The 16685-nt window shown below is 31.4% G+C and overlaps 1 protein-coding gene across 1 annotated transcript in view; it reads right to left on the bottom strand.

Moving 5' to 3' along the window:
* The window catches only part of DENND1B (DENN domain containing 1B), a 233626-nt gene that overhangs the window by 111233 nt on the left and 105708 nt on the right, over positions 1 to 16685 (bottom strand). The window contains exons 6-9 of the mRNA XM_081300539.1: positions 15071 to 15140; positions 14299 to 14379; positions 9785 to 9838; positions 6990 to 7100 (exon numbers count right to left, since the gene is read on the bottom strand). Coding sequence (XP_081156665.1) covers positions 6990 to 7100; positions 9785 to 9838; positions 14299 to 14379; positions 15071 to 15140 — 316 coding nt within the window. The remainder of the gene's footprint in view (positions 1 to 6989; positions 7101 to 9784; positions 9839 to 14298; positions 14380 to 15070; positions 15141 to 16685) is intronic.

Here is a 16685-nt window from a genome sequence, read left to right as displayed (position 1 = left end):
TACTAAAAAAGCAGTGTTAAAATGGGAGAACTGTAAAGATGTAAAAAACAGCACACTACAGTAATGCAGCCACTTCAGTGTTTCTGGCAGCGCAATTAACAACTGCTAAACTGTGGAAGCAACCTAGATGCTGTTCAATAGATGAATGGATAAAGAAACTGTGGTACATATACACAATGGAATATTACTCATCATTAAAAGAGAATAAAATTATGGCATTTGCAGATAAATAGATGGAGTTAGAGAATATCATGCTAAGCAAAATAAGCCAATCTCAAAAAACCAATGGCTGAATGTTTTCTCTGATAAGTGAATTGTAATCCACATGGGGTGGGGTGGGGTGCATGAGATAAGTGGAGGAACTCTGGATGGGGCAATGGGGAGCGGGGAAGGGGGAAAAGAGGTAAGAAAGACAATGGAATGAGATGGACATCATTACCCTAGGTACATGTATGATTACATGAATGGTGTGACTTTACTTCATACACAACCAGAGCAGTGAAAAGTTTTGCTCCATTTGTGTACAATGAACTGAAGAGATTTCTGTTGTCATGTATAACTGATTAGAATAAATAAATAGATAGAAAGATAGATAGATAGATAAAGCAAGTAATACTGAAATACTAAAAAAGAGAGGGGAAAAGGTAGCAATGTAAGATATTAATGGACAGTTAACTAAACTGGCAAAGACAAACTGAAGCTTGTTATGCAGAGGGATGCAATATAGGTATAGAAGGTAAATACACATTTGGTTTTATTAGAAAGTCATTGTAAAAGGCAAAATTACATAAAGGATGAAAATATATATTTTGGCATTAGAACTGGCTTAGCCACATGTGGGGCTTGAGCAGCTTACTCTATAAATTTCAAAATCCTCATCTTTACCTGTCTACTGTGGATAACAACAGTATTTATTACACAGTGATAATTACGTTTGTTTAAATAAATGCTCATAAGGATGACTGATAGTATACACTGTCACATATAGACAATACTTATGACTATAATCATTGTCATAATTTTATGTAAATTGGGATAATGCTAGTATTCAGTATATATGATCTAAAAAGATATTCATAGAAAGTGATAGTTGCCTAAACTAAGACAGTGGACAACTGTAATGGAGAACAGGGATCAGAGAAGAAAGCTTTAAGAATATAATCCATAGGATTTGGGCAGGGAAGATAGAAGAGAAGGAGGGGCCCCCCAAATTATCACTGTATAGTAGGAGAAAGAGATGGTGGGAAAAAATGGTGAGCTTCTTTTCTCAATGTTGAGTGAAATATCCATGATGCTCAAATCTAAGGCTGCTCATCATAAGAAGAAAAAAAAAACACTTGCAGAACTGCAAAATGAAAAGAATCTATAGTGTGTAAAAATATATAACATAGAAGATACATTTTTTAAAAATAACGTGTCTTCAAGAGTTTTATCAAAGAAACAAAACAATACATACAAATTTTCTCTTATTTAATGTTGATAATCACTAATAGCACAAAATTAAGTCATCGTTCTTTATAGAAAATTCTTCAGTAAGCTGAAATTGTCCAAGGCCACTCTGGTGATTTGTTACAAGAACAAAACTTATAGAACCTAGGGGAGCAACAATTTAATACACCTCTGAGACAATTCCATAATTGTTTTACTAAAAATTCTTCTTTGTGAATTAAAAGCCAATTGTTCACTTTCAAAAGACAAATGGACTAAACTCTAAGCCAGAAACATATGTGATTAATTCCATGAAAAACAGAGCTTTTAGCTCCAAGAGAACTGCAAGTTAGAAATACTTCTAGTTTTCCTTTGAGACCTCCTCCAAATAACCTCCACACACCCCTACCTAAAAGGCATTTCATGATGACATCAACATGCCCATTTCAACACTGCAGTCAGCCATACCACAATGTTCACAACAGCAGTGTACATGTCAGACAACGCAATGATAAGCAGAATTATTACCTAGAGTTTCAGCTGATATAATTGGGTAGAATTCACAATCTAAAAATTGTTTCTAAAATATCTTTCCCTGAAAGGTTCTGATAATTTTTTTTTATATTTTAGTTATAGTGGGACACAATACGTTTATTTCACTTACTTATTTTTATGTGGTGCTGAGGATCGAACCCAGGGTCTCACACATGCAAGGCGATCACTCTACCACTAAGCCACAACCTCAGCCCAATAACAATTTTTAACTGCACCACTCCTTAAAGCCTGAAGAACACAAAGGTCAAAAGCATTCTTCAAGAACCTTAAGAAACAAGTAGGCCTGCATATTCTTTGTTCTTCTGCCAACTGTTCAATTCTTAATCTCCAGGAAGAATCTCTGAGCTTCAGGTTTCAGATTAAATGCTGATACAGGTGGTACCATTAATAGACAAATCAAGAATATGTACAATCCAGATGGAGAGGTTAAAATCCTCTGGACTCCTCTTTAGTCAAACTAAACATATAAAATCTATGTTTTAATTTTCTGGGGAATCACAAGATTTCCTTTTGTGTATGCCCTTGATAGAATTAATGAGAAAGGGAGAGAAAAGCATATGCTTAAATGCCTAGGGGCAACTATAACAAAGGAAGAAATTACAGTTTATTAATGCAATTCCAACACTCACAGCATATTGCTTGCTCTAAATACTCTAGAAAGAAAAGGCACTGCACAATCAAATCTCTGTAACTAACATGCTTACAGACTTTAAGATGGTAATATTTACCAACTAAATATTGGTCCAAATAGTAGCTAACACTTAGACATCTGCTTTAAAGAGAAGCATCCCTTCCACCTGCTTCTACAGGCCACAAAGATACACTCTAGTTAACATATTACTGACAGGATGATGAGAAAGCTCCTGTCAGATGCTGGCCAGCCGGGTGTTTGAGACAAAATGCACAGCCCCAGCTGACTAGTTAGAGAAAGTCTGGTGTGGTACAATTATAGAGGCATATGACAAGGCTTCATGCCTGACTGATTTGAGAACGGATGACATGACTTTAAACAGCAGTCTTCCCTACCTATGGTCACAAAACAGCAATAAGTCAACTGATACAACCTTGTAATACCATGATTTATTCCTTTGCTTTGAATATATGAGAGTCTGAGAGGATATTCTGCTAGGCTACCAAGATTCACTTGGGGCTTAAACATCTAAGGCCTGCCTACAGCATGCATAAAATCAATTTTCTAGTTCAGGATTATTGCAAACCATTTCATGTATACTTATTAATGTATAAATCAAAGAATAAAAACAAAGTTGATGATGTCCCTGTTTATTAAACTCAAACATGTAAAATTATAATAATTAATCCTAACACAATGCACACTTGAATAAATGGGAAGAAAACCTGTTAAAATCTTCAAGACATAATAACAGTCTTGATATTTTTGCTTAGATATTTTAAAACTAAATATTTTTATTTTAAATTTTATCTTTCACAAAAGTTAAAACTAATCATTCTTAATTACAAATAGCATCTGAAGAAAGGGTCCCCTTAAGTTAGTTGATTCCCTACCACTTTATTGCCATGAAAAAAAAAAAACTACAACAAGCTATAGTTTGACAAACATCACTTTAACATAATCAGAAAAATGTTATGGTTTTCAAGAGTAAACCACCAAGGCAAACAAACTGCTAAAATAATAGAATTGTGAATGTTAAGACACTTTAACTTATATGGGTTCTTATAATAATTGAGATTTTGGCTATATATATTTAAAAGATGATCAAAGGATGAAAAAATATTTGCATTAATATTAAGTTATAGTTCCTATGGTATGTAAAAAATACAAGAATGTAAAAATCTTAAAATCAAGTCAATTCTTTAGTGATAATTCTTTCTTTGGATATTTCAGCGATTTCATTAAGCTTTTCTTAAAAAATACTTTAGCTCTAATTTATATCATGACATTAATCCTTCATCCTAAATTTTACTATCCATGGAAGTTATAGCACATATATTTATAGGTACTATATATATCAGAGAATTGGTCAAGATAGATTCAAGTAAAGCAGCTTCTCCCACATTACAAGGGTAAGAAGATCATGAAAAACAGATTGAATTATATTTATTTTATCAGTTCAACTGCCCCAGAGAATGATCCAAAACAGAGCTGGTAACTTGCAGGTGACATCACCCAAAAGTTTTTAAGAACTGTCATAAACTGCTGATATTAAGTTGACCTTGAACATAGGAAACAACTCCCTACATAATACCAACCTTTAAAACAATACGTTTTAGTAAAATATTAAATTAAAGGATAGGCATGTTAATTTTTGCTCTAAACTACAAATCTAGGCTATTATAAAACTACAGTTAAGGGCTGGGGATGTGTCTCAAGCGGTAGCGTGCTCGCCTGGCATGCGTGCGGCCCGGGTTCGATCCTCAGCACCACATACAAAGATGTTGTGTCCACCGAGAACTAAAAAATAAATGTTAAAATTCTCTCTCTCTTTAAAAAAACCTAAACATTGAACATTTATTCTACATAGACATAATCTTAAGCACTTCAATTATGTGTTTGTGTCCATTAATTCTTATAGCAACCCTATGAGATTAAGATTGCAATTACTCTTGAAGAAACCAAGTCAGAAAGGTTACACATCCTCTAAGAGAGGGATAAAAATTAAAATAAAACAGAATATTTTTCAAAAACACGTGTTCAGATTTATTCCTACTGTGTTCTAAACGCAGCAGCTTACACTCCATTCACATAGATTATTTTTCTCAGATCTCTGCCTAAATTCTATCTCACTGGAGAGGCATTCCCTCCCACAACTACCTTACATAAAACCAAAACCTGGCTCTTGCCTTATCCTCTGTACACGCACACTCACTTTATCCTTTAACAAATAGTACTCAGCACTGTATGAAATAACAACTATTTATTTGTTCATCTGTTTATCTGTTTCACAAGAGTTGGATATAGGCACCAAGATTGCTTGAACTTTGTTTTGCTTTCTGTTGAATTCTTAGTATGTAGGAAAATATCTGATGCATAATATGTACCTAATAAATATTTGTTGCATGAATTAATCCTAATACAAATTAGTTCTTATAAAGTTAATCCTATAAAACAATTTGTACAATTATTTTAATCTTCATAAAATCAATATAAAAATATCCTTTATAATATTAATATCATGTTTAAAAATTAAGGAGGAAGAGGTGGACAGAGAATAAAGAATGGGTTCACTTCAGTGATAAGTTAAAAACAGTAGAAACTCAAATATATAAAATGTTATGGTTTAGATATGAGATAACCCCTGAATGCTCAAGTGTGAACCAATAAAGGAATGTTCAGAGGTCAAATGATTAGATTATGAGAGCTGTAACTTAATCAGTCAATTAATCCATTTATGGGTTAATAATTTGAATGGATTCATGGGTGGTAACCGTAGACAGAGAGGGCATGGGTGGAGGAAGTAGGTCACTGCTGGTGTGCTTTTGGGGATTATATTATCCATGATTTCTTGTTCTCAAGCACTTTCTCACATACCTGCATTCATTCTCATTCTCATTCTCTCTCCCCTCTCTCTCATATTTTCTCTCTCTCTCCTCCCTCTCTCTCCCTCCCCACCCCCCCTCTCTCCTTCCTGGCTTCATGAACTGAGCATCTTTCCTCTATCATGCCCTCTGCCATGATGTTTTGCCTTACCTCAGGCCCTGAACTATGGAATCAGCAGCCAACTATGGACTGAACCTCTGAAGCAGTGAGTCAAAGTACCATGTGATTCAGACTGAACATCTCAACATGTTTTAAAGATGTATAAGAAAAATATGACCTACATTACTGACCAGTACTTACTCTCTGATACTACCTCATCACTTTTTCACATTTACTCCTTTATATGCTCACATTTTTCAACATGTACAATGTATTTCAATTTGGGGAAAAGTGAGTTCATCAATATTAAATATTTAAAATCTCAAAATTTTACTTTTTCAATTGTAAAGCAAAAGAAATAAGCCAAAAGAGAATTAGGAAACCTAGTTTCTCATTAATATTTCTAGTTTTTTGGCCTTGGGATGACCATTTAATGTCTCTGAAAATACCTTGCTCATTATTAAATACTAAACAGATATCCCAAAGAAATAAAGAAATCCTAACCCTCATTCTACTTTTAGGTGCTAAAATATTATAAATTTTTTTATTTCTACTCTAGGAAAATAAAATATTAAAATTATGGTTTTATTTATTATCAAGTAAACAAATATGTGGAGAAGCAAACTCATGCAGTATTGAATATGGTTTTTAATATCTTACAGATTACTCAAAACTTTAAGTTTGTATTAACTAAAAAGTTGAAAAAAACATATTTTTATGCTTAATGCAGAATAAATTATGAAAACTAGTAAAATACATTTAAATTTTTTTCTGTGACCCAAGAAAATCCTCCTATTCTCACAGCCTTTACCACAGTAATGAAGACCTTCCAAAAGAACATTTTAGTGAGTGTCATAAAACCTGTGATTTATAAAAAATGCTACTTTGACTTTTAAGTTATTATCAGTCTGAAGAGCTCCTCCAAACCAGAACTATTATAGAATCTACTCCCAAACCACTACTTGGCAACAAAGATGAATCTACCTATTACCAGGTTAGGGTAGCAGCTATTATCATGGCCCCTTGATTTCTTTCAAGTAGCTCCAATGGAAAAAGCCATAAGTGAATAATAAAGATCTCATAATAGCTCTTAAGAATTCTTTATGTGGTAGAAGGTACTAAAATGAACTGTGGAGAGTTAAAAAGAGGAAAAAAAAAACTCTCATCTCCTGATAAGAAAAAATAATTAACCTGATTTAATGCATCTGAGAAAGCCTTCTATAAATCAGACTTTTGTACTTCAAGAGCCAGATTAAAACCATATATAAAAAAGTATGTAGATATTGTCTTATAAGTACACATAACACATTTCTAAATCTGCAGAGGTTTTTAGGTCTTTTTGTGAAACACTCAATACATGCTATTTAAAAGGAAAGTGTGAAGTACTTACAGTGCTTAATTTGCTAGAGGTAATAATGATGCGCCTTTCATGCAGCATACTGGCATACAGTTGCAGCATATTGTTCACATCCACAGCAACAAAATATTCTGTAAGATTTCTCTGTACAAGTGAAAAATAATTCTCAAGTTACAGCTTATGGTGAATATGAAGAAAAACATTAAAAGTATAAAAAGTTCAAAGGATGTTGTTATTAAAAGTGGCATTCATTAAAATAATTAAATTTAATACTATTCTGCTGCTACATGAAGCATGCAATATTCCATTATTATTGGAAGCATAACCCTCTCCACAAAAGTGTTTCTCAGAGGGTGATCAGAGGGTCGCATATTTCCCAGCCTCCCTCCCCCAACACCAAGTATTTGAAAAGAAGCTGATTTCCTGGGCCCCCACCAAACTACCGAATTATTATCTTCAGAGTATGGTCCTAAGAAACTGCTGTTTAAACATATACTCCTGATGATTCTTACAGTGATTTTTGAAAAACCACTGTTCCAGAATTCTCTGAGTCTTCTCATGTTTGTCATTCACTCTGCAGGCAAAAATCATTGTCCAATACACAAGACAACCAAAGGATAAGATGGATTTATAAGAAGTCCTTGATTCTTTATTAAGGAATATCCTTTGTTTGTACCACATGTCAGACTTGCTTTCTACCACTATAACCAAATGTATTTGGTGATATCCTAAATTGATTCCTTGATTTAACACTCTTATAAGATGTATCCTACATAAGAACAAAATTGGGATGAATTACATTGATTTTCAGATTCTCTCCTTGAAATTACTAATTTTTAGCTTTCTGTAATCAAATTTAAGCATATCAGAAAGCAATAAAGTAATGAAGAAACTTATTAAGATATGATAATAAATTGAAACTGTACTACCAGGTGGACTATGACCTGGAAGGATGAAACTTAGTTGGGCAAAAAGAAAAGAAATCCTGCTTTTTTTTTTTCAATTTTGAAAAGACAGAAACTTTATCAGAATAAACTGGTAGTCAGAGAAGAACATATCAGTAGAGACTATATATCAGTCAATGATGTTGAATTGATGGGCAGAGATCCATTTCCTGTTTTATTAAGGCCCACTTCACCTTCCACTTCAACACTGCATATACAAAGTTACATTCACAACATTAAATATTAATATTTTCCTATAATTTTAAAGATAGATAATTTTTAGATAGGGAATTATTTCACAACACAGAATGGTTCTTCATATTTCTGTCCTTTGTTTGTTCGTTTGTTTCCCCCTAAACAAGACTTTTTTGCTAAATAAAATGCTTTAAGGGAGATTTTAAAACTTTTATTCTCAGTGGCATTTCATTAGAATGTTTATTTCTCTAAAACTTTCAAAGTAATAGTCTTTAAAAATCCATGGTATTTGTTAATTGAAGCTATTAGTTGTCTGTTGGTAAATGTAAGAGAAAGGTGGAGAGGATAGAAGGTAGAAGAGAGTTACTTTGACTTTGTATTAGAAACTCTGCTGTGGAGGGGCCACAACCACATAAGCCAAGATATGGTCAGTTGTCCATGAGGTAAATATAGGAGGATGCCCTGTGCACAAGGTGCAGAGATCAAGACCCCACTATCTGTGATGGGCCTTGACACTTGAGGATCTATCTCAGGCCCATAGTAAGAGAAATAATGCTAAGTCTTTTCATAGGGGTTGTCTAAAAAAATCCTTTTAAATAGGGTTTCCCAGGATTCACCTCTACTAGAAACAGTTTTGATTAGATATTCTATTTTGAGTATTAGAATATTTACACTTGCCTTCTTTATTTTCACTCAGTAGGTTTGAAAACATTTGAAAAAAGAGTAGAATTCTTAGGTAAATAATAAGTATATTTGAACATATTTTTTCCAATTGATTTTCCCTTGACTTTTGATTGAATTATTTAGATTCAGTTCAACTTTCCAAGAGAAACTGAAGAAAAAGTATATAAGGGAATATTATATTTTCATAGTTATTTAAAAAAGCAAAAAATATTTGTTATTTCCACTTACCCATGTAAACTTTTCCATAAAATATTAATTTGTGACATTATAGAAACACAGACTACTTCTACTATTTAAGAGGCTCTTAAATGAAAAATTATTTAACAATAATTTTTTCACACAAGCAGTTAAGGCCAAAAAGAGTACATTACCAAAGATTTTTTACACATATACACACACCTCAACTTGATTCAGGGAAGCTCAGGACCTAACTGAATATGTAAGACCCTACCTAAGTGTTCTAAATGACGAAATACTTTCCCTCATATCATTTTTCTTAATTTTCTTTATCAACAATATATTAATTTGAACTCTAATTAAAATGCAAAATTAATTCATTTTTCCAATTTCTTATAATAAGCTTCATGAAATATATATTACTTTAAAATAAAACCAGGAAATCAAGTATAGGACACTTAGATTAGGACAGAGTCACAGACAAGAAATCTAAAATGCAGTGGTCAGTTCATTAAAGTAGCCATCTCCTGAGACACGTTCTCAGCTTTGTATAGGGAAGCAGAACCTAACAGAATGTTCATAACTAACTATTCCTCAGATAATTTTTCCCAATTTTCTTTATCAAGGACATATTAAGAAAGGTATAACAGGGCAGATGCATAAAGAGGAAAAGAATACAACACCATTATTGTTTATCTCTTCATTATTTCTCACAAATACAGACAGTTATAATGTATCTTATTTCTCTATGCAGGAATCCATAAGAGTGAGACCAAAATAAATAAAATTTGTAATATAAGTAATAAAAGTAAAAAACAGAAAACTTACACTCTCAGGTATTGTTGGGAGTCCAGTTACATCAGGGGCAATGAAGTAGGAATGCTAATCAGTAAAAATAAATCATGTAAGAAAAGAATTAAATTTTGGGATTAAAAATAAGAAAATTATTTAATTAATAAATGTCATGGACTGACACTCAAGATTTGTTGAATTTAAGAAACTCTTAAATTAAAGAGCAGGTTTATATAAATTTAACAATGACTTTTCAGTTAAGGCCAAAAAGAGTAAATTACCAAAGATTTTATACACATATACACATACCTCAACTTGATTCAGGGAAACTCAGGACCTAACTGAATGTGTAAGATCCTACCTACATGTTCTAAATGAAGAAATACTTTCCCTCATATCATTTTTCTTAATTTCTTTATCAACAACATATTAAGAAATGTATAACAGAACAAATAAAAAGGAAAAAGACATAAGACCATTATTCTTTATTTCTTCATTATTTCCCACAAATGCAGATATACTCATAATTATACTATTCTTCTGTGCAGGAACCCAAAATGTAAGTAAAAAAGTAGAGAACAAAGAAATTATACACATACACACACATATACACCTGTATGTATGTGTGTGTATACATATATATATATATAATTACGAGTATATATTCTTAAAACATATCTAATTTAGGTAGACTAGAGAAATAAAGCTTCTCCTCCCAAAAATATGTCAAAATATATTAAAATTCCAGAGTTTATAAGCTAAGTCACAATAAATCTCTTTGTAAAACACAGTTATTAAATGCTTAAATCTTAAAAATACAGTTGCTCATCACAAAATGACCTTCACACACCAAGTGAACAAGGATCAAATGCTATAATGTACCAAACAATACAATAGCTCACTGAAATATTTACATACAAAACATAGTATATATGCCTTCATATTTCCCACAATATTTACAAATATTTATAAAATCAAAGTGCAACTTAATCATCAAAAACTGTTTTATTTTCTGTTCATATTAAGTTCCAAATTATTTTAATATCTTGATTTAGTATCATCTTTATAATTAAAGACTCAGAAACTTTTCTAGGCAGTATTAGAGCACAATTAAACTAGAGAGAACAAGGCTGGTTAACACAGTCATAATGTATCATTTTCCATGGTGGAAAAATAATCTGAGATAAACCACAAGATAATCTTGTGACAAAAATTTCATGCTGTGAATGTGCTTTAAAATTGCTTTTTCTGAAGATGGAGAACATGCATATTTGGTCTCTATTAATTTTATTTGGATAGGTTTTCAATAACTATATTTGATAAGACCATGGTTTAAAAGATAGTATAAACAGAAAATATATTCGAAAAGATTACTTTTTTAAAGAGTAAGTCTACCATTTCCCATAGGACTGAGGTGAATTTTAAAGGCAAAGAAAAAGAAGCAACTTTTTTCCCAATTTCATAATTATTTTTAGAAGCCAATGTCTTTCAACTCACCGGTATTAGTGAGAGCTGATCTTTCAATACTTGCTCACTGGCAATAAATATTTCTTGATTCTTATAATACATAAGAAAAAATGAATATAGGGGAAACTTATGTAAAAGTGTTTTTGAGAGAAACTCATGCAGCTACATTATCCATTGATTATAAGTGTTATTTTAAATGCTGATTTGGTAATTCCATGCTAGAAAAAATCCTAAAGAAAGCATTTTTATATTGTGAGAGTAGAGAAAACTATGGTTATTTAATGATTTTGAAACACAGTTTCAAAAAAATCAATTTTTAGACATTTAACATCTCATAAAATCTGATATTCTAGTGACCACTAACCCACTTTCAAGAAAACTTCCATGATCATAAATTTTTAATCTGGCAACATAAAACTAAAATCTCTACTAGTAGTTGAAGATAAATGTTCTAATCCCAAAATTGTCCCTCATTAGCAGTGTGTAACACTGGGTACATTCTGTTATTAGAAGCAAATGAAATTTAAACATAGGTAACAAGTTATTTTACCAAATACTTGAGACTAGGTGTAGAAAATGTGAAAGATATCATAGGCTATTCAAAGACCTAATTTACCAAAATATATATAGAAAAAAAATATCAACATAAATAGCTATCAAGAAAATGCAAATCAAAACCAAAATGTGTTATCACCTCACCCCAGTTACAATGCTATTATCCAAAAGACAAAAAATAATAAGAGTTGTGGAGGGTATAAAGGGGAACTTTTATACATTGTTAGTGGAAACGTAAATTAGCACAACCATTATGGAAAACAATACAGAGGTTCTTCAAAAAATTAAAAATAGAAATGCCATATGATTCAGTATCCCCACTACTAGGTGTCTGGCCATAAGAAGGGAAACCAGAATGTCTTCACTCCCAGGTTCAATGCATCATTGTTCATAACATACCAGACATGGCATTAACCTCCCCATCTGACAATGAATGCATAGGTATTTTTAAATGATACATATATACAACAGAATATTCAGCAATAAGAAATGAAATTATGTCATTTGTGGCAACATGCATGAAAATAGAGCTTATTATCTTAAATGAAACAAGTCAGACACAGAAGGATATATAAGTGATTTAACTCATATTTGAAATCTAAAAATTTGTCATAGAAGCAGAGATCCCAAGTATAACTAACTGATTCTGATTTCATTGTCATATAATCTACACATACACAACACTGCATCCCATAAATAGGTAAAATTATTATATGTCAATTAAAGGGAAATAAATTTTCATAACTCTTTAGCAAAGTGTCAGAATCACTACAAACATAATACTTTCCAAGAAAGAGTTCTTTTTGGAAAACCAACGATTATTCTTTGTTTTGCTTGCACTTTCTGCTGCCTTTCTGCTGTATTGCCACTAACCATACACATTGCATTCTTTTGGCTTTCATGACCTATGAGTGTGAATTTCTCCCTATCTGCTCTTTCCTCTATTTTTTCCACTGGATTTCTTTTCTTCGTCCTCACAGTCTAATTGGGCAATTAGACCTTAGCCTCTTCTCCATATTCTCTACAGTATATTCTTCACAAAGCTACAACTATCTCTGCTGATGACTCTCAAATTTGATTAAAAATATCCAGGGTCTTCTTGGCTTTCCATCCCCAGTCTCTTTCCACTTTGGCAGTATCCAACAAAAGATGATGCAGACACAAGGCAGCAGAGATCACAGGAAAGAAAGAACACGTTGAGGTGTGTGCCAAGAGCTTCACAAAGGTGGAAACTGAGCTAGTCTAAATATAAACAGTCTCTAAATAAGATTCAGTGCAAAAGGAAAGCAAGATGTTCATTCAAGAAACTGGGCTAAACAATGTGACCACTGTAGGGAATGATTTAAGAAAAAATTGTGATACAGAACATGAAAAGTTAGAGTAAAATTAGGAATTGGATGGTCTAGAAAGCCTGGCCAAAAGTTCAAACAAATTCTGTATATAAAATGAGGAGTTGTTTTTCAGTAGTGGACTTTACAAGGTTTAAGACAGTTTAATTTGAAGAAAGAACTGGAAGGAAAGATTCTAAACTAAGGACAATCTGAAGTGCTTAGCACCTGAATGAGGGTGTGACAGTGAAAATGGAGTTAAGTAAGAAAAAAAAACTATTATTAAATTATAATATAAATATAATTTTATAAGGCAAGGAGAAAGTTGTTACCAAAGAAAGAATAATAATAATGATTTCCTTATCTTGCAAAAACACAAAATACCTATTACTATCTATATTTCAAATTACTTATCCTAGCAATTTTTCTTGCCTGGTAAAATTTTTTCTTGTTTGTTAATATGGAAGTTTACTATCATTGTGAAAGAAAAAAATCAATATAAATAAAATTCAACCTTCAGTTTCACATGCCAAAGTAATGGAGAATATTAATGAAAATATCCACATTTTGCTACCATGAACTTTGTTTTTAGTCTATTTTTAGATATAGATGGCATAGTTCATTAAAAAGTTTCAATAGTAAACAGGCTTGCTGTTTTGACAAACTCTAATGATACTTACATTATTTTGTGATTATATCAGAAGACATATTTCAGACTAAGGAAAGAACAAGAACTCTTCATCCAGTATTTTCATCCTACATGTCATTTGTGGCAATGTCATTTTCTATTCTTATTAACAATTGTTTTCATTTTAGGGGGACTAGTGATTTTATATACACATATACACACACACATTTTGTATGTACTCCTTTATTTATACATGACTTTCACCTGAAGTATGAATGATCATCACAACCATTCAGTTCATCAGATCATCACAACCTCACAGTTATTTTCAGTTCAAAATATTTTTAGTGCTTCAGTTTAATAACTACTAAAATACACAACTCAAATATATCAAGTTATGACAATTATAGCTCATCAAAAGGCTCAAAATTATCACCTACTAATCTTAGTCCTATCGCTAAAGCTTCTCCAGAAGCAGAAGCATAGGTGACATGGTAAATAATTTTTTAAAGTAACACTGTTCTTAAATGAGAAACTGCTAAGATTTCTTAAAGCATTTAGTGATTACTTACCACACTCAAAGTGACAGGAGTGTTTGCCTTTGGTACTGGGTGGTTATAGAGTGATTTGAGTGTTTCATTCAAATCATTTTCCTAGAACAGAAAAAAAATCAATTAATAAATGAAATATAGCAAGTAAATACAATCAAAATTACTCTAGTACATTACTAGTGGGAATGTTAAATGATGTAGCCACTGTGGAAAATGGTAGGATGGTTCCTCAAAAACTGAAATACAGAATTACTGGATTACCCAGCATTAACCCCTCTAGGTATACACCAAGAAAAACTGAGTATAAGATTGAAAGATGTGTATTTGTACAACTGTCTTCGTAAAAGCAAAGCCAAAAGGCAGATACAATCTGTGTCGACCAACAGTTGAATAAAACAACAGACTTCAGCATATATAGATATAATGGAAAGCCACCTTCAGTCTTTAAGAAGAAAGGAAATTCTGACACATGGTACAACATGGGTATCTTGAATATAAGGATAAATATTGTGTGATTCCACTTACATGAAGTACATAGAATCATAGTGGCAGATATAGTACAATGGTCATTTTCAGGAAAGAGGATAGAAGGAAATGGGTAGTTAAAGTCTAATGGGTATTAAGTTTCAGATTGGCAATATAAAAACTTCTAGAGATGTCTAGAATTGATGGATGTAGAATAATGTGGATATATTTAATGCCACAAAACTATATACTTACAATGGTTAAAATGATAACATTTTATGTTATGTATATTTTAACACAATAAAAATAAAATAAAAATATAGCTTACCAGTTCCTTAGCCAAGTAATCTGCCAGAGTATTTAGAAGCTTGTAATATACTTCAAACCACGGCAAGTAACTATGACAAAACAAATTATTTTAAATGTGCATTTGTATATACACGTCCACATATTTAAAATTTATAATCAGAAAAAGGCAGATTAAATAATCATTAAATTTATAATGTTTTGAGCAGACTGATCCTAAAAAACAGAAAAGAACTATACCTACATTCTATTCTCTTTACTGCTTCAGAAAAATTTTACACATTATCCACTATTGGTTCTCATAAAACAAATCACAAATCAAAGATCTATTTGAAAAATTGCCCATTAAACACTTTTTTTTAATATCAACGCATCTAAAAATAATCCTAGTTCATAGTAATAACTAAAAACACAGGATAAAAATTAACCATTGTAAAGATAATATTATATAAAAACTAATGTTAAAAAGCTTTTAAAATAATATATAATTACAGTCATGTGTCATTTAATTATGGAAATACATTCTGAGATATATGACCTTAGGCAATTTCCTTATGTGAGCACCACAGAATGTACTTATACTTGCTTGTCCTTATACAAGCAAGATGGCTTCAATGTCACTACTGTCACAATCTTATGGGATCACCATTGTACGGGTGGTCTGCCATTGACCTTCACATCATTATGCATCACATAACTATATTTCTTTTTAAATATTACTACAAAGAAAAAAATAATAGAATTATATGTTTACTCAGTTCTTCAGAAATGATGTTTAAGTAGGATGATAAATTTCAAAATAAATATTAATAGAAATATCAGAAAGACTAATTTAAAAATTTCAAAAAGTAATAATTGTTTTTAGATACCAAAATCAAAAATGACTTAAAGTCACTCTAATTCATTTTACTAGATGAAAGTGTAATTTTTTATGAAAGTTAAATACTAAATCCAAAAATCATCTGTATGCAATAAAATCTATATTATTATTAACAAATAAAAATACTAGTATATTTAAAATCGGTCCAAAGTTATTAATTTAACATTTATTACCATGTTTCATTTGCAAATGGAAAAAGAGTAAATCACAACAGTTTTGTTAATTATGAATTAACAAATACCCATTTTTTTTCTTCAAAGCATTAGTATAGTAAGCTACTTTTAAAGAGAAAACACTGTTATACTTCTACCAAACAATGGTCAGAGAAGAGAACATGCATAAAGCATATTAAAGATAAAATAATCAATGAACTAAGCTTAGACAAACAGTATTCTATTAGAATTTCCTCATAGAATATTTGCTTTACTAGTGATGATGAATGATGCTTTTTGAACCATGAATAACCTAAAGTCATAACAAAAGAGGAACAGTTAGGCAAACTACAGTACTTTTACTCAGCAGAATAATACAAAATTCTTTAAGATAATTACAGATAGTAACTAAAAACATGGAAAGTGCCAATAATGTTTAAATATATTTACACAACTTGTTAAAACTAACAAACTTAATAATGCATTTATCTGTGCCATTTGGAAATACTATTAAAATAGCAATAAATGAGTAAAAAGGGTATGAATTGATATGTACAAGGGAAACTTAAAAACCAGCAAGACAGTAGATGTTAAACCCACCTCTG

The sequence above is a fragment of the Spermophilus citellus genome (genome assembly GCF_964194105.1).
Source record: "Spermophilus citellus genome assembly, chromosome: 6".
Taxonomy (NCBI): domain Eukaryota; kingdom Metazoa; phylum Chordata; class Mammalia; order Rodentia; family Sciuridae; genus Spermophilus; species Spermophilus citellus.
The sequence above is the reverse complement of the archived record's forward strand: the minus strand, read 5'-3'. Positions and strand labels throughout refer to the sequence as shown.